Here is a 23163-nt window from a genome sequence, read left to right as displayed (position 1 = left end):
GGAAATTCCATGAGTGCGCGCATACGTTCGGGGTCGGGGCCTATTATCCCATTGCGCACTACGTAGCCCAGAATGGCTAGCCAATCGGTGCTAAAAACGCACGTGTCCTCGTTGTACGTGAGGTTCAAGGCTTTGGCGGTCTGGAGGAATTTTTGGAGGTTGGCGTCGTGGTCCTGCTGATCGTGGCCGCAGATGGTTACATTGTCGAGATACGGGAGGCTTCCAGTCCCACATGACCCCCAATACATACTACCACACCCTTGTGGGGCATTTAAGAGCCAACCACATTGCTGGGGATCTGGAGTATGGATGACAGATTTGCTTCCATGAGTGACATGAGTGAACCAGATGGGTTTTTATGACAATGGTTTCATGGTCATTGTTAGACTTTAAATTGCAGATTTTTATTCAATTAAAATTTCAATTAATTCAATTAAAATCTGGGTCCTCAGAAGCATTACCCTGGGTCTCTGGATTACTAGTCCAGGGACAATAACACTACGTCACCACCTCCCCACACACCACTGCTTCCCCACTAAGTTAACTAATTAAAAGAGAATACAACTTGATGACAGCTGAACAAGATGGAGTCCTCCTTTGTAGGGGATATGTTGGCTTGGTGTGAAGAATAATGAGGTTATTATTAAAATAATAACTAGAGTATTTATATTATCAATCAAGTCCATTTTTCAAGTCGTTCATCCTGAAAGCAAGAGTAAAAATTAGTAAAAAGTGAGATCTGAAAGTTCTGGATTCTTGGGTTGGAGCTTTTTCCCATATATTTGTACCTGACTTGCTGCATCAAATCCATGATTCATACAATTAGGTTTTCCCTATTGTGGCTTCTAATCTCTGCTGGTGTTATTGCAAGGTGACCCTGGGTGGTCCCATTCCTTTCCCAGTGGGAAATAGGGGAAATCATTGCAGAGGATGAGACAAACATGGGACACCTGTCTTATTCAGTTCTTAGTGGTTGATCAAAACTAGCTTTAGTTTTGGGCCAGGGTGGCAGTAAAGGGAAAATGGGCGGAAGGGGGGAGGGCGGAAGGAATTAAAACTATTATTGAATTGGATTTTAAATGCTTATTTACAATGTCTGCAGGTCCAGTGCCTGCATCAAAGCAGTGTTCCAGTGATGCAGGTGATTTCAATATGAGACGCATGATTGCTGACGATTGTTTTAATTACATCGGGGATAAACTGAAATATAGACTTTTGGTAAGACCATTTGGCTGTGTGTATCTATATTTTCTGTGGACATTGCAATTTGTTTTTTTTTGTGAAAGAGTATTTTAAAATCATGTTGCTAATACTGGGTGACATTATTAATGACCTGTTGAAATTTTTTTTAAAGGATTTGCATTCTGTATTTGATCAATTAGACCGTAACCATGATGGACTAGTTACGATGTTTGACTTTCGTACACTGCTTGACAACTGCCTGCTCACAACAGTGGAGTATCACCGGTTTCTAGGGATGTTGGGACTGGTGCCCGAGTCAAAACTAGCCTATCTCGAATTCCTTAAGATACTTAAGATGATCGAGTCCAAGCAGGGCCACTGCTGGAACACATCTGTTTCCGAGTCAGTACACGGTTTTGCTTTTTAAAATCTGTTTGTATTGGTTACATTGTACTTGTCTTTAAAAAAAAATCCTTCCTCAATGCAAGTAAAAAGCAAAAATCTACACAAATTATAATCTGAGGCAAAAGCAGAAAATGCTGGAAATGCACCATTGCAGGTCAGCCAACATCTGTCGAGAAAAAGCATGTTGACGTTCTGAGCAGGGGCTTTAGAGCGGACTGAACGGTAGAGGGAACCATTTTAATAAAATTAGATAAACTAGGGACAGGGTGGAGAGGGATGGGGGTTGAGTTGGAAAGAGAGGGTGAGGAATGCCAAGCATTGAACTGAAATTAATAGGTTGAATGACATGAAACTTTGCTTAGAAGAAGAGCAGGATTGTGTTAGAAGATGTAAACCATCATCTCAGTAAGGGAATAGGAAAGGACATTGAACAAATTAAAATCTACTAAAATCAAGTAATTGGCTAATAGCTAAGACCTAGGTTCAATCTAGGGAAAATTCAGGAAATGTGCAATGTGGCCTAATTAGCACCACTCCTTTTTACCACCCTTTTACTATTTTTAAAAAATATTTTTATTCTCCATTTTCACATTTTCTTCAGAATTTACACCCCACCAGCAAACAGTAAACGGTAACAAATACAATGTCAAACCCCTTATTAACAACAACGATCCCATCCTCCCACCACCCCCCAAACAGTGGCCCACCTGACAATATAAGCATCAAATAAAACAAACCCTCCCAAGGTGGGGGAAAAAAAAGGAAAAAGAAAAAGGAATCAGGAATCGCCTATGGTCACCATTGACATATACAGTCCACCCCCCAACACCCCCCCTAATATTCAATGCCATCCAATCCCCAAAAGAGTACTGTGAATGACATCCATGAATTGTAGACCCCCCACCCCCTTCCAGACTCCTCCCCTCCACTTCCTCTTGTAAACTCCTCCCCCGTACCTCGGTTCCTTTCCCCAACTTTTCACCCCGGCTAGACTCACCAGAACCTGTTCTACCAGGCTCCGATGGCTGCAGCCCCTCCCCCACCTCGCTCCCGTTCACTGGCTGGCTTAAACCGGCCAGCATGGAGGCCCCCGCCCGGGTCTCCTTCCCCTTTGCCCTGTCCCAGGAAAACCAAGAAATCCCCTTTAGCACACAACCCCCGCATACAAACCTAAGCCCCAAAGAACCATCATTGCAAATGAAAGTTGCATCTCTTCCCTTGTCCAAATATATACAGCATTGACTCATTTAGTACATACACCAACATGCAGTGAAAAAAATAAAATTACATGAGGCTACATCGGTACACGACCATTTCTCAATTCTGCCATAGTCCTTCTGCCCTTGCAAACTCCTCCGCTGCTTCCGCCGTCTTCAAATAAACGTGCTTGGATTTGTAGGTCACTCTCAACTTAGCTGGATATAATATGCCGCACTGCACCTTGCTGATGTACAGTGCCTTCTTCACCCGTCTGAAGGCAGCCCGCCTCCTCGCCAGCTCCACCGTCAAGTCCTAGTATATACGTATACCAACTCCAGCCCACTGTACCTCCCACTTCTGCTTTGCCGAGTGTGGTAAACCACTGTTCTACTTATATTAAAGGATGTAGGGTAGAACCTGCACTACAGGTTCGCCTGTGGCCCCTGCCTACTGGCTCCGCCCAGGAGGCGGGGTATAAATATGCATGTCCTCCAGCTCGCAGCCATTTCGCCAGCTGCTGTGGGAGGCCACACATCTGATACCAATAAAGCCTCAGTTTGGATTCAACTTTCGTCTTTAGTCAAATTGATCGTGCCTCACTCAGCACAGGACTTTCTCCTTCATGCTATACCTATGGAAACACAGAGTCACTACTCTTGGCGGCTCGCTCGCCTTTGATATAGGCCTCCACGACCGATGACCCGATCCAGTTCATATCGGGAGGGATTGTCCCCCTCCCCCAATAGCTATGCCAACATCGTGGCAAAATACTCCGTCAGCCTCGGACCTTCCACCCCTTCGGGCAGACCCACCATCCTCAGATTCTGTCGCCTGGATCTGTTTTCCAGGTCTTCCAAAATGGCTTGCAGACCCTTGTTGGTCTCTATCACCCTCCGCAACTCCTCCCCCATCGAGGTGAGTTGATCACTGTGCTGCGATAATGCCTCTTCCACTTGCTTCAGTGTCTCACCTTGCTCCCGCACCTCCACTGCTGCGCTTGATACCGCCACCCTCACCGGGGCAATCGCCTCCTCCACCAGCACTTTCTTTTTTTTTTAAGTTTGTTTTTATTAAAGCTTTTTTCAAACAGAATTTTTACATAACTAAAAACAGAAAAATAAACGAAAAATATTTAACAAAACTAGGTGGCTGTTATCATTATACAAAAAGAAAATATACATTAAATAGACAGTTTCCCCCCCCCCCCCCCCCCCCCCCCTCCCCCCGATTTCTGCTGCTGCTGACATTTTACTGCTCCCCTAGAGAGTCCAGGAAACGTTGCCACCGCTGGGAGAACCCCAGCAAGGACCCTCTCAAGGCAACTTTATTCGCTCCAGGCTGAGGAACCCAGCCATGTCACTAACCCAGGTTTCCACACTCGGGGGTTTCGAGTCTCTCCACATTAACAAGATTCGTCGCCAGGCTACCAGGGAGGCAAAGTCCAACATCTCGGCCTCTTTCGCTTCCTGCACTCCCGGATCCTCTGACACCCCAAAGATCGCTATTGTTGGACTCGGCTTCACCTGCGTGTCCAAAATCCTGGACATAACCCTCGCAAAGCCCTGCCAGAATTCTTTAAGCGCCCGGCATGCCCAGAACATATGGACATGGTTCGTTGGACTCCTTGAACACCTCGCACACCTGTCCTCTACCCCAAAGAACTTGGTCATTCTCGCCATCGTCATGTGAGCCCAGTGTGCCACCTTAAACTGAATTAAGCTGAGCCTGGCACATGATGAGAAAGAATTCACCCTGCCCAGGGCATCAGTCCACAGGCCCTCATCTAACTCCTCACCAAGCTCCTCCTCCCACTTGTCCTTCAGTTCCTCCACTAAGGCTTCCTCCGCCTCCTACAGCTCTTGGTAGATGTCCGACACCTTCCCCTCTCCTACCCCGATGCCAGACACCACCCTGTCCTGTATCCTTCGATGGGTTAGCAACGGAAATGTCCCCACCTGTTTTTTGAGAAAGTCGCGGACTTGGAGGTATCTGAAGGCATTTCCAGGAGGCAGGCTGAACTTCTCCTCCAGCGCCTTCAAGCTAGGGAAAGTCCCATCTATAAACAGGTCTCCCATCCTTCTAATGCCTCATGTGCCTCATAACCCTCAATGCTGCCGTCTCCACCGGGCTTGGGTATCGTGCCGGCGAGAACGGCAGCGGTGCCACCACTAGCCGCCCCCATGCCGACCCCTCCTCCATTACCCATTTCCTAATCATGGCCACATTAGCCGCCCAACAGTAGCTACAGAAGTTGGGAAGCACCAACCCCCCCCCCCCAATTGCGCTCTAGAAACAGTCTCTTTACTCGCGGGGTCTTATGTGCCCATACAAATTGCAGTGGATCCTTGTCCCGCTTCAGGAGCAAAGAAATCAGCGCCCTAGACATTGTCGGGGGCAAGGTCCACCCCTCCCTCACCTTATTGAAAGTCCTCACTAGCAACGGGCCCAGCAGGTCCACGTATTTCCTGTAGAATTCAACCGGGAACCCATCCGGCCCCGGGCCCTTCCCCGCCTGCATGTTCCCCAATCCTTTAACCAGCTCCTCCAGCCCAATCGGTGCCCCCAAACCACCCACCACCTCCTCCTCCACCCTCGGGAACCTCAGCTGATCTAAGAATCGTCGCATCCCCTCCTCCCCCGCTGGGGGCTCAGATCCCCATAGAAGTCCCGAAATACCTTGTTTATTCTCACCGCACTCCGCACCGTATTCCCCCCTCTACCCTTAACTCCACCAATCTCCCTCGCTGCCTCCCTCTTACAAATCTGGTGTGCCAGCATCCGACTCGCCTTCTCCCCTTACTCATACCTCGCCCCCAGCGCTTTCCTCCACTGTGCCTCTGCTTTCCCTGTGGTCAACAGGTCGAACTCCGTCTGGAGGTTCCGTCGCTCCCTGAGTAGCCCCTCCTCGGGGGCCTGTGCATACCTCCTGTCCACCCTTAAAATCTCCCCCACCAACCTCCCCCTCTCCTTCCCCTCTCTCTTCTCCCTGTGGGCCCTAATGGAGATTAGCTCTCCCCTGACCACCGCCTTCAGCACCTCCCAGACTACCCCCACCTGCACCTCCCCGTTGTCGTTGGCCTCCAAATATCTTTCAATGCACCCACGCACCCGCCCGCACACCTCCTCATCCGCCAATAGTCCCACATCAATGCGCCACAGCGGGCGCTGGTCCCCCTCCTCCCCCAACTCCAGCTCCACCAATGCGGGCCGTGGTCCGAGATGGCTATGGCCGAATATTCCGTTCCCTCCACTTTCAGGATTAGCGCCCTACTCAAAATGAAAAAATCTATCCGGGAGTAGGCTCTATGGACGTGGGAAAAGAAAGAAAATTCCCTGGCCAGCGGCCTGACAAACCTCCATGGATCCACTCCCCCCATCTGGTCCATAAACCCCCTGAACACCTTGGCCGCAGCCGGCCTCTTACCCGTCCTGGACCTAGACCGGTCCAGTGCTGGGTCCAGCACCGTGTTGAAGTCCCCCCCCATTATCAAACTTCCTACCTCCAGATCCGGAATACGACCCAGCATGCGTTTCATAAATCCGGCATCATCCCAATTCGGGGCATATACGTTCACCAGTACCACCCGCACCCCCTGCAACCTACCGCTCACCATCATATATCGACCTCCATTATCCACTACAATATTCATTGCCTCAAACGACACCCGCTTCCCCACCAGTATTGCAACCCCTCTGTTCTTCGCATCCAGCCCTGAATGGAAAGTGCGCGAACACCCGGGCCCTCTTGACCGGCCCATTCAGGTCCCTCACATTCCAAGTTATCAGCCGGATTGGGGGGCTACTCGCCCCCCCCCTGCCGACTAGCCATCTCCTTTTCTAGCCCAGCCACGTGCCCGCGCCTCCCGCACCCTCCAGTCCCGCAGGCGGCGGACCCCCGCCCCGACTACCTCTCCTACTTCCAGCTCCCCTTTGGCCAATGCAGCAGCAACCCTGTTCACCCTCTCCCCCCTCCCCTCTCCCCCCAGCTAGATCCACGGTAGCATTGTGGTAGCACAATTGCTTCACAGCTCCAGGGTCCCAGGTTCGATTCCGGCTTGGGCACCGTCTGTGCGGAGTCTGCACGTCCTCCCCGTGTGTGCGTGGGTTTCCTCCGGGTGCTCCGGTTTCCTCCCACAGTCCAAAGATGTGCAGGTTAGGTGGATTGGCCATGATAAATTGCCCTTAGTACCCAAAATTGCCCTTAGTGTTGGGTGGGGTTACTGGGTTATGGGGATAGGGTGGAGGTGTTGACCTTGGGTCGGGTGCTCTTTCCAAGAGCCGGTGCAGACTCGATGGGCCAAATGGCCTCCTTCTGCACTGTAAATTCTATGATTCTATGATAAATCCACATCTAGACATTTTGCTCCCCTCCATGACACAGTAAGTCAGCTGACTCCTGCTGAACCCGGCCTCTCCCGCCATTCCATCGACCCCCCAGTGTGAGAATCCCCCCATCCCTTGGCAGTCAGTGTGCGCTCCTCTCCAGCACTGCCCTTCACCCCCGGCCCCACCCCCATCCTTCCCTACCGCGGGAAAAAGCCCACGCTTTCCTGAGCCGGCCCGCCCCCTCTGGCGCAGCTCCTTTTTGCGCCTCCACTCCCCCTCTTCCTCCGTGGGGCCTTGCCCCTCCAACACCGACGCCCACACTCTCCCACAGCCCCCACATCAAATTCATTCACCCATCCCCACCCAGCACTCAAACCCAGAGAACAGTCCCCAAATGCAATAAACACAGTAAACATCCCCCCACGACCAACCCTCAATTTGAGTCCAACTTTTCAGTTTGTATAAAGTTCCATGCCTCATCGGGCGTTTCAAAATAGTGGTGCCGATCTTGGAACGTGACCCACAATCGCGCTGGCTGCAGCATCCCGAACTTCACCCCCTTCCGATGGAGCACCGCCTTAGTCCGGTTAAAACCAGCCCTCTTCTTAACCACCTCCGCACTCCAGTCCTGGTAAATTCGGATCTCCGTGTTCTCCCACCTGCTGCTCCGCTCTTTTTTGGCCCTTCTCAGGACACACTCTCTGTCCATAAAACGGTGGAACCTCACCACTACAGCCCTTGGCGGCTCGTTGACTTTAGGTCTCCTTGCCAGGACCTGATGAGCACCATCTAGCTCCAGAGGCCTCGGGAAAGCTCCCGCGCCCATCAGCGAATTGAGCATCGTGCTCATATATGACCCGGCATCGGGCCCCTCCACTCCTTCAGGGAGACCCAGAATCCGAAGATTCTTCCTCCTCGACCTATTGTCCAGGTCCTCGAATTTTTCCGCCCACCTCTTGTGCAGCGCCTCGTGCGCCTTCACCTTCACCGCCAGGCCCAAGATCTCATCCTCGTTCTCCGAGGCTTTTTGCCGCACCTCCCGGATCGCCGCCCCTTGGGCCTTCTGGGTCTCCACAAGCTTCTCAATTGCCGCCTTCATTGGCGCCAGCATTTCTTTCTTCAGCTCCTCAAAGCAACGTTTAAGAAACTCCTGCTGCTCCTGCGACCACTGCGCCCACGCTGCTTGGTCTCCACCCGCCGCCATCTTGCTTTTCCTCCCTCGCACTTTTCACTGCCCCAAGATCACTTTTTTAACCGCTCCACTCCTGGTCCATTCCATATAATGTCGGGGGGACCTTGCTGTCACCTTCCTACACTGGAAGCCGTCGAACAATTGCCGTTGGGGCCCCTCTGGAGAGCCCAAAAGTCCGTTGCCGGCAGGAGCTGCCGAACGTGCGACCTACCTCGGCATAGCCACACCCGGAAGTCTCGCTGTACCTTCTTAACCAATGGGTCCGCCTTGTGGAGCCGTACGTGCTTGCGGAGGAGAACGGGTCCTGGAGCTGCCAGCCACGTTGGGAGCGAAACCCCGGAGGTGGACTTCCTGGGGAAGGCAAAGAGACGTTCATGGGGAGTTTCGTTAGTCGCAGTGCAAAGGAGCGACTGAATGGAGTGAAAGGCGTTGGGGAGGACCTCCTGCCAGCGGGAGGCCGGAAGATTTCTGGACCATAGGGCCAGCTGGACAGCCTTCCAGACCGTCCCATTCTCCCGCTCCACCTGCCCGTTTCCCCGGGGGTTGTAGCTGGTCGTCCTGCTCGAGGCGATGTCCTTGTTGAGCAGGTACTGGCGCAGCTCATCGCTCATAAATGAGGATCCCCGGTCGCTGTGGACGTAGGCGGGGAAACCGAACAGAGCGAAGATGGTGTTGAGGGCTTTGATGACGGTGGCTGACATCATATCGGGGCATGGGACGGCGAAGGGAAATCTGGAATATTCGTCGACCACATTAAGAAAATACGTGTTTCGGTCGGTGGAGGGGAGGGGCCCTTTGAAGTCCACACTGAGGCGTTCAAAGGGGCGGGAGGCCTTCACCAGGTGCGCTCGGTCTGGCCGGTAGAAGTGCGGTTTACACTCCGCGCAGACCTGGCAGTCTCTGGTGATAGCCCTGACTTCCTCGATGGAGTAGGGCAGACTGCGGGCCTTTATGAAGTGATAAAAGCGGGTGACCCCTGGGTGACCGAGATCGTCGTGCAGGGTCCGGAGTCTGTTCACTTGTGCGCTGGCACAAGTACCTCGGGATAGGGCATCGGGGGGCTCGTTGAGCTTACCGGGGCGATACAAAATCTCATAATTGTAGGTGGAGAGCTCGATCCTCCACCTCAAGATCTTATCATTTTTGATCTTACCCCGCTGTGTGTTGTTGAACATGAAGGCAACCGACCGTTGGTCAGTGAGGAGAGTGAATCTCCTGCTGGCCAGGTAATGCCTCCAATGCCGCACAGCTTCAACGATAGCTTGGGCCTCCTTTTCGACGGAGGAGTGCCGAATTTCAGAGGCATGGAGGGTGCGGGAAAAGAATGCCACGGGCCTGCCTGCCTGGTCGAGGGTGGCGGCGAGAGCGACGTCTGATGCATCGCTCTCGACTTGGAAGGGGAGCTTCGTGTCGACCGCATGCATCGCGGCCTTGGCGATGTCGGCCTTGATACGGTTGAAGGCCTGGTGAGCATCGGCCTTCAGGGGGAAAACAGTGGAGTGAATGAGTGGGCGGGCCTTGTCCGCATAGTTAGGAACCCACTGAGCGTAGTACGAGAAGAAGCCCAGGCATCGTTTGAGGGCCTTGGGGCAGTGGGGAAGGGGGAGTTCCATGAGGGGGCGCATGCGATCGGGGTCGGCCCCTAGCACTCCGTTCTGGACCACATAGCCGAGGATGGCTAATCGGTTTGTGCTGAACACGCACTTCTCCTTGTTGTAGGTTAGGTTGAGGAGTCTAGCGGTGTGGAGAAATTTGGAAAGGTTAGCGTCGTGGCCGCAGATGGTGACGTTATCCAGGTACGGGAAGGTGGCCCGCAATCCGTACCGGTCAACCATTTGGTCCATCTCCCGTTGGAAGACCGAGAGCCCGTTAGTGACGCCAAAGGGAACCCCAAGGAAGTGGTAAAGGCGGCCGTCTGCTTCAAACGCGGTGTACGGGCGGTAGGCAGATTTCAGGTCCACTGTCGAGAAGACCCAGTACTGTGCAATCTGATTGACCATATCAGATATGCGTGGGAGGGGGTACGCGTCGAGCAGCGTGTACCGATTGATGGTCTGACTGTAGTTAACGACCATCCTGTTTTTCCCCCCAGTTTTCACAACTACTACTGGGCTCTTCAGGGGCTGTTGCTGGCCTCGATAATACCTTCCCGTAGCAGCCGCTGGACCTCAGACCTGATGAAGGTCCTGTCCTGGGCCCTGTACCATCTGATCCTGGTGGCGACGGGTGTGCAATCCAGGTCAGGTCTGCAAACCGAGAAGGCCGTTCAACTTAAGGGTTGTGAGGCCGCATACAGTAAGGGGTGTAGGGGCCTGCCAAATTTCAGGGTTAGGCTCTGGAGGTTGCACTGGAAGTCCAGGCCAAGTAGGAAGGCAGCGCAGAGGTCGGGGAGGACGTAGAGCAGGAAGCCGCTGAACTCTACGCCCTGGATGGTGAGGGCGGCGGTGCAGTACCCCCGGATCACCATGGAGTGGGATCCGGAGGCCAGGGAGATTTTCTGGTTAATGGGGTGTACCGTGAGGGAACAGCACCTTACCGTATCCGGGTGGATGAAGTTCTCTGTGCTCCCAGAGTCCAGAAAGCAGGATATCTTGTGCCCGTCGACCTTCACTGTCGTCGATGCGGTCGCGAAGTTGTGTGATCGGGACTGGTCGATCGTGATGGAGGCGCGACACGGCTGGTCGGCGGCGGTTGCAGGCGATGAACGGCCCGATGAGGTGGCCGACGAGCAGGGGTCCTGAGGCAGGGAAGATGGCGGCGCCTGCGGGCCGCATGTGTCCTGAGGCAGGGAAGATGGCGGTGCCCACAGGCCGCACGTGTTATAAGGCGAACAAGATGGTGAGCAAGATGGCAGCGCCCACAGGCCGCACGTGTTGTGAGGCGAGCAAGATGGTGGTGCCCAAGGGCCGCATGTTGTCTGAGGCGAGGAAGATGGCGGCGCCCGCGGGTCGCACGTGGGGGGTACAGGGACAATAGCGGCGATCGAGTGGGCCTGGCACACAGCAGCGAAATATCCTTCCTTCCCGCAGGCCTTGCAGAGCTCGCTCCGTGCCGGGCAGTGCTGCCGGGGGTGTTTTGTCTGTCCGCAGAAGTAGCACTTGGGACCCCCGGGGTTGGTTGACTGCCGCGCGGCGCAGGCCTGGGTTTGGCTGTGGGAGGTCGCTGATGGGGTCCACGATGGGGTGTTCGCTGGCGGGGTTCACGATGCCCAGGTGGCGTGGGCAGTGCGGTCGGGGGCATACGCCTGTACATTGCATGAGGCGACTGTCAGTGAGATCGCTAGTTTCTTGGTTGCCGCGAGGTCGAGGGTAGCCCTTCTAAGAGGCGCTGGCGGATGTAGGCTGACCCTATGCCTGTAACAAACACGTCTCTAATTAGCAGCTCAGAATGTTCAACGGCTGAAACGGCCTGGCAGGGCACACCAGAAATTTTCCACAGACTCACCGGGGAGTGGATGCCGCGTGGACAGGAGGTGCCTGGCGTAGGTTTTGTTGGTCTGCTGAGTGTAGTTCTCCTTCAGTTGAACCATGGCCTTAGCGTAGGTTGGCGCGTCCCAGATGAGGGTAAAGATATTGGAGCTCAGCTGCGTGTAAAGGATCTTGAACTTCTGTGCCTCTGAGGGTGGTACTGTCGCAGATCTCATGTATGCTTCAAAGCAAGCTAGCCAATGTGCGAAGGCCGACTTGGCATTGTCTGCTTGAGGGTGCAGCTGCAGGCGATCAGGCTTGATACGGAGATCCATCGTTGTAAAATCTCTGCGTAATAAATTGATGCACTATCAATTACGACGAGACGAGAGTAGAGTGTAATCGAGGCTTTATTACGCAGAGATGTGGAGCCTCCCGCAGCTGCTACCGAAATGGCTGCAGCTCGGAGAGCCCACACATTTATACTCCGTCTACTGGGCGGAGCCAGCAGGCAGGGATTTACCCCCGTACCTGTAGTACGGGGGCCTTACCATAATACCCTCGTATGCGTGAGATACAATACAACAGTGGTGACTACCACACCCACCCTGTGAATCCCTTACCGAATCCAAACCTACCTAATACTTCCCACAGGTACTCCCATTCCACCCTGTCAAAGGCTTTCTCTGCATCCATTGCAGCCACTACTTCTGCATCCCCTCCTTCTGAGGGCATCATAATGATATTCAGGAGCCTCCTCACATTTATGTTCAATTGCCTGCCCTTGACAAAACCCGCCTGGTCTTCCTCAATCACTCCCGGGACACAGTCCTCTATTCTGGTAGCCAACATTTTAGCCAGCAGTTTGGCATCTACATTCAGGAATGATATCGGCCTGTAGGACCCACATTGAAGTGGATCCTTCTCCCTCTTCAAAATGAGCGAGATCAATGCCTGCGACATCGTCGGGGGGAGGGTTCCTCTCTCCTTTGCCCCGTTAAAGGTTCTTAGCAGGAGTGGGTTCAGTAGCTCCGAGAATTTCTTATAAAATTCTACAGGGAAGCCGTCCGGAGCCGGGGCCTTGCCCGACTGCATACTCTCTAGGCCCTTAATTACCTCCTCCAACTCAACCGGGGCCTCAGTCCCTCCACTAGATCTTCGTCCACCCTTGGGAACTCAATTGATCCATAAATTGCTTCATCCCTTCCCCTTCCCTCGGGGGTTCTGACTCGTACAGTTTACAATAAAACTCCTTGAAGACTTAATTGATCTTCTCTGGGCCCAAGACCGTATTACCTTCCTTATCCCTCACTCCCCCGATCTGCCTGGCCGCCTCTCTCTCCTGCGAAGTTGGTGCGCCAGCATCCTACTTGCTTTCTCCCCATACTCATAGACTGCCCCTTTCATCTTCCTCAGCTGTGCTTCCGCCTTCCCAGTGGTCAGCAAATACAACTCCGCCTGCAATCTCCGTCGCTCCTTTAACTGCCCCTCCTCGGGGGTCTCCGAGTACTTCCTGTCTTCTCTAAGTATCTCTCCCACCAGCCTCTCCCTCTCCGCCCTCTCCCTCTTCTCTCTGTGGGACCTAATAGAAATTAATTCCCCTCTAATAACCGCCTGCATAGCCTCCCAAACCGTTGTTGCTGTTACCTCCCCTGTGTCATTTGTTGTCACATAGTTTTGGATGCTCCTCTTTATCTGTCCACACACCTCTTCATCCGCTAGCAATCCCACATCCAATCCCAGTCGCAAGTCCACCCAGTGCGGGGCATGGTCCGAGACCGCAATGGCCTAATACCACCCTCGGGATTAACGCACTGTTCAACACAAAAAAGTCAATCCGCGAGTAGACTTTGTGAACATGGGAGAAAAAGGAGAACTCCTTCGCCCTTGGTCGCGCATATCTCCATGGGTCCATGCCCCCCCCATCTGATCCATGAAATCCCACAGGGCCCTGGCCGCCGCCGGCCTCTTTCCCGACCTGGACTTAGATCAGTCCAATGCTGGATCCAGGACTGTGTTGAAGTCCGTCCCCCCATGATCAAGTTACTTAACTCCAAGTCTGGGATTTTACCCAGCATGCGCCTCATGAATTCTATGTCATCCCAGTTCGGGGCATAGATGTTCACGAACACCACCCGGGCCCCCTGCAGCTTACCACGCACCATAATGTACCTGCCCCTCTTTGTCCACCACAATACTCCCTGCCTCGAATGCCATCCATTTACTAACCTGTCGTGGTACGTTACCCAAAGCCTCGCCGGATGCAGGAGCCCGAATGTCACCCCTTTGCTGTGGAAACCGCCTTCGCCCGGTTGAATCCCACACGCCTCTTAGCCAGTTCAGCTCCCAAGTCCTGGTATATGCGAATCTCCAGTTCTCCCACTTACTGCTCCGCTCCTTCTTTGCCCAACGCAAGACACGCTCCCTCTCTGTGAAGCGTTGGAACCTTATCACCATCGCCCTCGGTGGTTCGTTTGCCCTCGGCTTCCTCGTGAGGACTCTATGCGCCCCGTCCAGTTCCAAGGGCCGTGGGAAGACCCCTGCGCCCATCAGCGTCCCCAGCATTGTAGTCACATACGTGCTCGCGTCCACCCCCTCCGCACCTTCAGGAGTCCCAGAATCTGCAGGTTGTGACTCCTAGACCTATATTCGAGGTCATCCAGTCTCTCCTGCCATCTCTTGTGTAGGGCCTTGTGCGCCTCCACTCTGACCGCCAGGCCCAGGATCTCATCCTCATTGTCAGGTACCTTCCTCCACCTCTTTAATCGCCTTCTCCTCCACCATCTTTAATCGCCTTCTCCTCCACCATCTTTTCCATGGAGGCCTTCATAGGGGCCAGCATCTCAGTCTTTAGCTCTGTGAAGCAGCTTCTCAGAAACTCTTGCTGCTCTCTTGACCACTGGGCCCACGCTGCTTGGTCCGCGCCCTGCCACCTTGTCTTCCCGGACCCACTTCTCTTGCTTCCCTGCAATCGCTCTTTTAACGGCCCCGCTCCTGGTTCCCACCATGCAGCAGTGAGGGGAACCTCTCCAGCATCCTTTGCCATGCCGGGAATCACTGCCAAAGTGCCGTTGCCGCTCCGTTTAAGGGCCCGAAACTCCGATCCCGGCGGGAGCTGCCGTGTGCGTGACCTGTTTGGACATGGCCGCTACCGGAAGTCCACCAGCACTTTCAATACCGCCCCATCTCCTTCTTCATCGTTTCCATGTGTTTTGTGAACTGTGTTTCAAGTTCCACAGCCATCACCTTGGTCATTTCTTCTGCTGTGAGCGATGCGGCCTCCCCTGGTGCTCCAGCCTCCGCTTTCCTTACAGTTCCTACGCTGACTTTTTCACTCACCAGCGGACTTCCGTTAGCCCCCATTTTCACAGCCGTTTTTCTCCAAAACTAGGACATTTCTCCTCCCTGTGCTTTCTTACAGCCTTTTCAGCCACCGTTGCCACCGGGACCGGGCGTTCAAACTCCGAAATTCCTATTCCCGAGCGGGTGCCCTCCAGTGTGCGGCTGCCTCCCAACTGCCGTCACCGGAAGCCCACCACCCTTTTCCTATTAATATAGCTATAGAAGATTTTTGGATTTTCCTTTTTATCTTAGCTGCTTATCTATTTTCAAACTCTCTCTTTGCTTCCCTTTTAAGTCTTTCCACTTCCTTTTAATCTTCTACATTCAGCCTGGTTCTCTGTTGTATTGTCCACTTGTCTTAAACACACTTTCTCTTTGTCTTAATTTCTATCTCTTTTGTCATTCAGGGAGCTCTGGATTTGTTTGCCCTGCCTTTCAGCCTCATGAGAATATTCCTTGTTTGCGCCAAAATTACCTATTATTTAAAGGCAGCTCCTTGTTTAATTGCTGTTTTGCCTGTCAGCAATTGATTTGATCCAAATCCAGTCTCACCCATAGATGTTGGTTTTCCTCCAGTTAATTATTCCTACTCTGGATTGTTTCCTGTCCTGTTCCGTAACCATCCTAACTTCATAAAACAATGATCACTGTCCTCTAAATGTTCCCCTAATGATACTTTATCCACTTGGCCCACCTCAAAGTCTCTTTAGGGCTGAACTCCAATTTCTAACTACCCCTATTTTCTACATGATTTATGGCAGTAACATCTCTGATGGACATTCATTAATGAGCTGATCCATAAAATTCTAGTGGGAAACTACTTTGCAGACTGTTGGTGGATTCAACTTATCTTGCATTGGTACACATACAATGTTACTCATAAGCACGGGGATTCAGTACCTCTATAATATTCAGCTGTACATGCGTTGCAGTTGCATTTCATTATCTTTGCTTTTTCTTTTGGTATGACTATAGTTGCACATCTCTATCTGTTGTATAAAGCTATTGATTTCTGCAGTGACAGTGCACAGTGTGTGTCTTTCTCGGTGGCTCGTGTAGCCTGTTTTCTTGTATGTGTATTTAACATTCAGGCTATTTTGTCTCACTCCTAACAAACAATTATTTCATCGTCTTTTTCCTTTTGCTGAAATAAATGACTCTTGCTGGGCATCATGCTTTCAGTGCCAGTTACACTCCGGTACTTCACCCAAATGGTCATATGGCTGTGAGTATTGACAGACCATTGAGCTGTGAGGGAATATTACTGCCAAGCCTGACCTGTCCTTATTTGACATGCATACAAATAAATATCAGCTGGGGTCAATGGTTCCTGAACAGAATCAGGCAACATGGATCCTGTATATTTTCTTATTCTTAGGCCAGGGAATGTAAAATCAATTATAACCGCTGCGAGGGCAGCACGGTGAAGCAGTGGTGAGCACTGCTGTCTCACGACGCTAAGGTCCCAGGTTCGATCCCGGCTCTGGGTCACTGTCCGTGTAGAGTTTGCACATTCGCCCCGTGTTTGCATGGGTTTCACCCCCACAACCCAAAGATGTGCAGGGTAGGTGGTTTGGCCATGCTAAATTGCCCCTTAATTGGAAAGAATGAATCAGGTACTCCAAATTTTTATTTTTTTAATTAACATCGCTGCTGTTGCTTGTCTGATCAGCACTGAATAGGGATGAAACCTGATTGCCGCTGCCCTGCAATACTCAGTTCCACAGCAGACAGAAAATTTACCAGCTGAACCATCAGGGGCTCTTTTTTAAAAATTTGGTTTTGTAAGAATTTGTTGCTTCATGATTTATTGTCTTAATGATTCATCTGCCTGTAATAGGATTAAATAATCCAAAAATGGTTGAGAAAATATTTTAGCTGGTATTGTGGGGAACAATTGTTCAAATTTAAATGTGATTTATGGAATGACTTTCATTCAATTGCAGCTCAAGACATGATGAAGACAGCACTTTGCTGGAGTGTGAGCAAGTCCATGACTTCCTAGCTAATAAAGCCAAAACAAGATGGTATGACCTAACAAAGGTGAGGTGATAGTACAAGTCTAAAATCCTTTGACTAGTTTGTTTCAAAATTATGCTCGTTTTAAGGTCATTTTGCTTAAGTTTATACTTAACTTATTTCCTTCTAATGTAAAATCTTCCATGAACCAGTGCAATTGGGCAAGGTTTTAGAATGCAATTTTTTTAAACTAAGAATGTGTACTGTATTGAAAATATTCCTTGATATGTTTAAGAATATGTTGGAAATGTTTCAGACCTGGTGCAATTTTATTATTGCAGCTGAAAATAGGCAAAAGCAAAAAGTAAACATTTTTAACTGGAGTAACTAGTCCTCCACCAGTGGATAATCTAATTTTAAATAGCTGAAAATTACTTTTTTTAAAGTACAAAATCATTTTTTAATGATATTGGTGTAAAGTAGTCAGTTCCCTAGTAAAGTCAAGAAATAAATAAGTGAATGTTTTTACAACCTACCTGTTAATGCCCTTGCATCTAAAAAAAATTAACTTTATTGCCTCCAAAAAAGTCTGAAAATGGGCGCAATCATCATAAATTTGTAGCTGCAGTTAATTCAATATGTGGTTCTGGACCATTTTGAGGGTGGGCTAAACTTCCAGTACTTTAAATTGATGCAGAAACTCAATTTCTGTTGGACATAATTTGCGCTTGAAATTTCCTGATCTGGTTTGGTGTATTTTGGACAAATTAGACACAAACTAGTGGAAACTCTGGTTCTGTAATACTATACATTCCTTTTAATCAGTACTGAATATACAAATGCTTATATCAATTCTGAAATAATGGAGAATTGTATTTGGTATTTTTTAGGCTTTTAAACAAATTGACTCAGATGGTAACCTCATTTTGCAGAAGAAAGATATGAGGGATCTTTTATACCACTTATGCTTGCCAATTTCAACAGCAAACTTTGAAAAACTTTGGTCCTGGTAAGAATTTTTAATTCTTCGGGAGCGATTCTCCCAGAAGGGAAAAAAGTTCTCCAGCGAGTGCATTTAGCCGCGTGTTTCCCGGCACTTGCAGGCGGCAGGCAGTGCCACCTGGACACTTTGGCAGTGGCAGGCTGGCATTGTGAGGGTACCCAGATGGCACCAGCAGTGCCAGGGCACCACCCTACCAAATGGGCATGCAACTGGGGCCTCTGATCCCCTGGGAGACCCTCACGAGTGCCGTTCCATCCGGTTCCCAATTGTGGGGACCAGTGCTGCACAATGCTTGCCCGAGGTCTCTAAGGTGAAGGGGATGAATTCCAAAGCTTCAGGTACCTCGGGAATCTGCACATTAGAGTAAGGCTTACTGCCTGGCTCTAATATGCAAATTTGCTAAAATGTGGTCCCGCCCATTGAGGGCGAATTCACATTGCGAGAGTGCGTCCGCGGTGAGCTGGTTTTCGGATGCAGCAAGGCTGTTGGATCACACCCGATCTTTCTATTTTCTCCCCTTGTCTTCTGAAGGTGCATCCTTCTGCTGCTGAACAATTATAATGGCAGCAGCAATCACCTGATATCTTAATGAAATTGTCCTTCATTGTATCTGCACTTCGACAACGGATGGCCACATTTTGTCTTCACTCAACGTTTCTCTTACTTCACATTCATATACATACGTGTTACAGAGTAGAAGGCAGGACAAAAACAGAAAAGCTGGAAATACGCAGCAGGTCTAGCATTATCTGTGAAGAGAGAAACAGAGTTAGGAACACAGATGCTTGCGCAGATTTCTACCTCAAAGGAAGAAAAAACACCTTCATGGAGTATCAGACACAGCAAAAAAACTGAGTGCATTCAGATCTGTCCAGTCACTTGCATGACTTCTTCAATATCCCAACAACGTTCTCTATGAGTGCCCTTGTGTTCACGTAGTTTCAGCTGTATGGTTTTGCTGCATCAGTGGAGGGTCTCTTCACAGGTGTCATCAACCTCATCCTTAGAAGATATCCCTATCTTCGATGAGCCAATGCTGACTCTGCTTGGAGTTGCTACAAGTCTACAGTCAATGACTCCCCATACCAATGGGAATCCAGCCAATGCATCAAATGCAAAAGCCCCCTGTGTCTGACTGTCCCAATTAGCATCATAGTGGACTTAAGTGGCAGTCTTGGCAAGCATGGCTTGTAGGCAGCAGGTTGTAAAATCCTACAGTTATCAGCATCAGATCCCTGCTGTGGGGGAGGGGGGAGCTGGGTTGTGTGGTCATGTTGCAAAGAAATTCATAGCTGTGGTGGCCTTGACAGCCTCTGGCAATCATGCACCTCGGACCCTTTTGTTCCAAGAGGCTGTCAATGTTAGCAATGACTAATTATGAAAATCTGAGCTTTCCTAAGGCACTGTTGCTCCATCATATCAAGGAAGCTGCGTATCCTGTAGTGGGGATTACCTTCTTTGATTAGAGCTCTATGGCAATCCCCTCTGTTCTGTGGCTGCAGAGAAAGCAGCTATTGGGTTGTTTATCCTTCTGCCGGTGCTGTTGGTGTTAACATGGCTGCTCCTTATCAGGCTGCCCCTGATGGATAGGTTGCTCCCATGTTGCAGTGAAAGCTGGTAGGAGGGAAATGCAGTTCTAAATGGACACAAAGTTCAAGGTAGGCAAAATTACTTCCAAAAATTTGGAAAACACCTGTAAAGCAGGAAAATAATGCTTTCCAAAGAAGTCCTGTGAGTACAGGCCATTCCATAGGCAGAGCAGCAACTATGCACTTTCTTTAAAGACCTTCTGGACTGTAATTTCATTGATCAATGACATCCCATTGAGTTCTCATCTTGTTGACTGTGGCAAGTTCCTTACATCTTGAGAAACCCAAGCATTTCCTGTTAAGGCCAGAATCTTGGGTTAAAGCTACAGTTGACTGTATATTTAAATATTTATTATTTATATATATTGATTGGATACTTAAATGACTAACTGGCAGCTGCAAAGATGTTTCCCTTCCAGCTCAGAATGCAGCCTGGTAAAACTAGAAACGGCTAGGGTTATGTCAGATGTCTACCACACTGGTAATTTGCAGAGATTTAACCAATGTGATCCAATTCAATTCAATCTGCTATCTCATTTGTAAACACAATTTCAATTCAGTGCAATTAAAATCCAAATCCAAAACCTCAGTGACTGCTCGCTCAGAAACTACCTAATGGAGCTTTTCACCGTAACTTCACTGCAGTGTTAATGTAAGCCTACTTGTGACAATAAAGGTTATTTTATTTTTTACTGTATGAGTTTTTTGTTTTGCCAGCTAGCAGTTAATAACATTGCCTTCCCTCTCCCTGAACCACATGGCACAGACATTCAACTATAACGCTGTAAATCTGGCAATAGACTGAGGGATTCATGAGAAAATTCAGCCCTGCATTGTGTAAGATTTTCCAATATTTACCCTTGGTTAACGTACATGGACTAGTTGAAGTTCTGAAAATAAAACGTTGCAGATTGGAGAGCATTTTTCTAAATGAATTGGATTGATAGGTTCATTTAGTGACTGGAATTCCCAATTTACCTACGTCTCAAACCAACATTTTACATGGGCCCCGGCCAACTTGTAGAATAGTGACATGTAACAAAATGAGCATAAGAACTCAACGTTAATTTCCCATGCTAAATGGGTTGATGGACTTCGGTATAAAGCAATTGGCAAAATGCAATCAATGACAGTGAATGATGACTCATACCAGAACAAGGGGTAAAGGATAATAACCCATCTCAGCCTTTATGGAATGAATAGCTGGGGTAGTCCTCCTGCTCATGTGGTGTAACTGCAACAGAAAATCCACAGAAATCCAGCAAAACAGCTTTAGCTTTGTTTACACTGTTGCTAACTTTCGGTTGGCTCTTAATTCGTAATTTGCTGTTTGTTTAACCTTTGCTCTAGAGTCGCCAGGTATCTTTATGATACCGCCACAAGGTTCAAGTTCAAGTACTGATCAATAACTCAACACACCAATTAGTAAGATTCAAATCAAAACACATTTATTATACACAGTAAATCGCTACTCATGCATAAACTCTACTTTCTAGACTATTCCTATCACTAAAAGGCCTATACTTAGCTTCAGACTGGCCCACCAGGTCAGGGGAACAAATGGCCTTTTGTTCAGGTCCTGAGTCTGCAGGATTCAAAAACTGGTATGGACTTGTAGCTAGGAGCGCCTATCTCATAGCGAGCGTTGACTTGAGACTTACTTGGTTGGCGTGGCCGCTGGACAGTTGATTCTCAGGGGTTGCTTCGCGTTGCTGAGTGACCCTGTCAAGAAGGACGATTTGAACTTGGGGGCTTTACTTTATAGTCCCCAGGTGTTCCAGCCCTTCGGGGCGGACCCCGTACCTGGTTCCAAGTGATTGGACTGCGTTCCGATCACTTGGATCGATTTCTCCAATACTAGAGTTGTTCCCTGATTGCTGGGCGGTCCCTAAATGTCCGTTGGCCTTCCTTTGTCTTGGCTCCTGCTGGTGCCGAGGAGTCTGGCTTGGCTTTATTCACCTTAACTGTTGCAATTGTGCCTTGGAATTGCTCATTACTATGCAGATGGCTGCTGGTTTCAGTGATGTCTGGTTTTTTGCAGGTTTCAATGCACGTGATTTCTGTACTTGCTAGTCTTTGCCTGTGTTGGCTGAATTTCCCTTCAGTCTTTGCGGTTCTCCATTTTAAGTTGGGAAGTGGCCAACCCAGGTGGCTACACACCCTCCTTGTGATCCCTAACGCGAAGCGTGAAGGATCACATAACTGCATTGTCTTCATTCCCTGACTCGGCGAGCACTCTTCCATGGCCTCTACACTGACCATAACTATGCAATGAAATTTTTTAACTAATATTCTAAGTTACGCTATGTCATAAACAAGGACATGCATTACAAAATAAAAATACGGTCCCTCTAACTGTCCTGAATAAACTACACTCACTAAAACATTCAGTCATATTTACAGAAGAACGCAAACGAATGTCCTTTATTATAGATTGAGGGGTTCGGGGTCCTGGGGATAGCTGACCATAGGGGATCTTATTCTGTATACCAGGGTGCGAGCGCGGTAGGCTCTCCTCCGTTTCCTCATGCGGATAGTCTGCACGATGCTGCAGAGTATCGCCAATGCTAATAGGGATTCGACTACGTAGGACAGGGAGTACCATGTTATGAGCTTATCACACCATGATGGTGTGGTGTTGCCTGTTCTGGGCTCTGGGTGCTATGGGGAAGTGAATCATTAACTGCCGGGGGAGTTGGGGGTCAGGGGGTTCGCGTTTGCGCACAACCGAATACACATGATAATGGTGGTGATCAACACGGAGGATGTCCTCATTGTTCTTCTTCTTTCTCTTCTCTTCTTTTCTTTCCTTGGGGCTTCTGGAGTTCTGTGGGATCAAGCATAGTTTCTGTTACTATCTTGGTTAATATCTCGTCTGTTAGTATGTCTGTCCTTTAGTGTCAATTCTCCCTTTATAATTTGTCACCATGTGTGACTCCCTCGTTTTTCTTTTTTAAACTAAATATTCAGGACAAGACACACTTAAAAATACTGAAACAGTGCGAGCCGTCTCGCAGGCTGTGCGATTTACCATCCAAATGTTTGAGGATGTAAATAGCATAGGGATGGCAACCTAAGGGTCGCCTGAAAACAAAACAACATTTTTTGAACCCAAAGTGCCAAAATGAGGTACGTATGGGCCGCGACAAGTAAGAATTGGATGGAATCCCCGGGTAGGACGGCGACCAATGCTGTGTGTGCTCTACCCGAGCGTAGTTGACCAGAGGGGGGTCCTCAGGCAGGGCGGAGACCAATGCCGTTTCGCCACTGCCTGAGCAACCGGCAAGAACGGGCAAAAAATGTAGTCATCGTGGGGGGTTGCCGTATTGGTTCTACCTTCGAACCAGAAGAGCAGTTATGAACGGGGGTCTGGCAAGCTCTCAGTGGTTTCTGCCGATGAGCGTGCTGGCAAGTTCTCATAGGTTTCTGCAGACAAATATGGCGTGGGGCCGTGGAAAAAAATTTCCGATCTTACATACAACACATAACAAACATTGAACAACATGCTGCAGGTTCCATCAGAAAGGACACCGTTTCTCCCAAGCGGTTCCTTTTAAA

The 23163-nt window shown here is 49.7% G+C and overlaps 1 protein-coding gene across 3 annotated transcripts in view; it reads left to right on the top strand.

Moving 5' to 3' along the window:
• efcab6 (EF-hand calcium binding domain 6) overlaps positions 1-23163 on the top strand; it is a 200550-nt gene that overhangs the window by 116114 nt on the left and 61273 nt on the right. For all 3 annotated transcript variants that reach the window (XM_072484515.1, XM_072484514.1, XM_072484513.1), the window contains 4 exons: positions 1103-1218; positions 1355-1584; positions 17001-17097; positions 17904-18022. In XM_072484515.1, coding sequence (XP_072340616.1) covers positions 1103-1218; positions 1355-1584; positions 17001-17097; positions 17904-18022 — 562 coding nt within the window. The remainder of the gene's footprint in view (positions 1-1102; positions 1219-1354; positions 1585-17000; positions 17098-17903; positions 18023-23163) is intronic.

This window comes from Scyliorhinus torazame, chromosome 19 (assembly GCF_047496885.1).
Source record: "Scyliorhinus torazame isolate Kashiwa2021f chromosome 19, sScyTor2.1, whole genome shotgun sequence".
In the NCBI taxonomy this organism is placed as follows: domain Eukaryota; kingdom Metazoa; phylum Chordata; class Chondrichthyes; order Carcharhiniformes; family Scyliorhinidae; genus Scyliorhinus; species Scyliorhinus torazame.
This window is presented reverse-complemented; position numbering and strand designations above follow the sequence as displayed.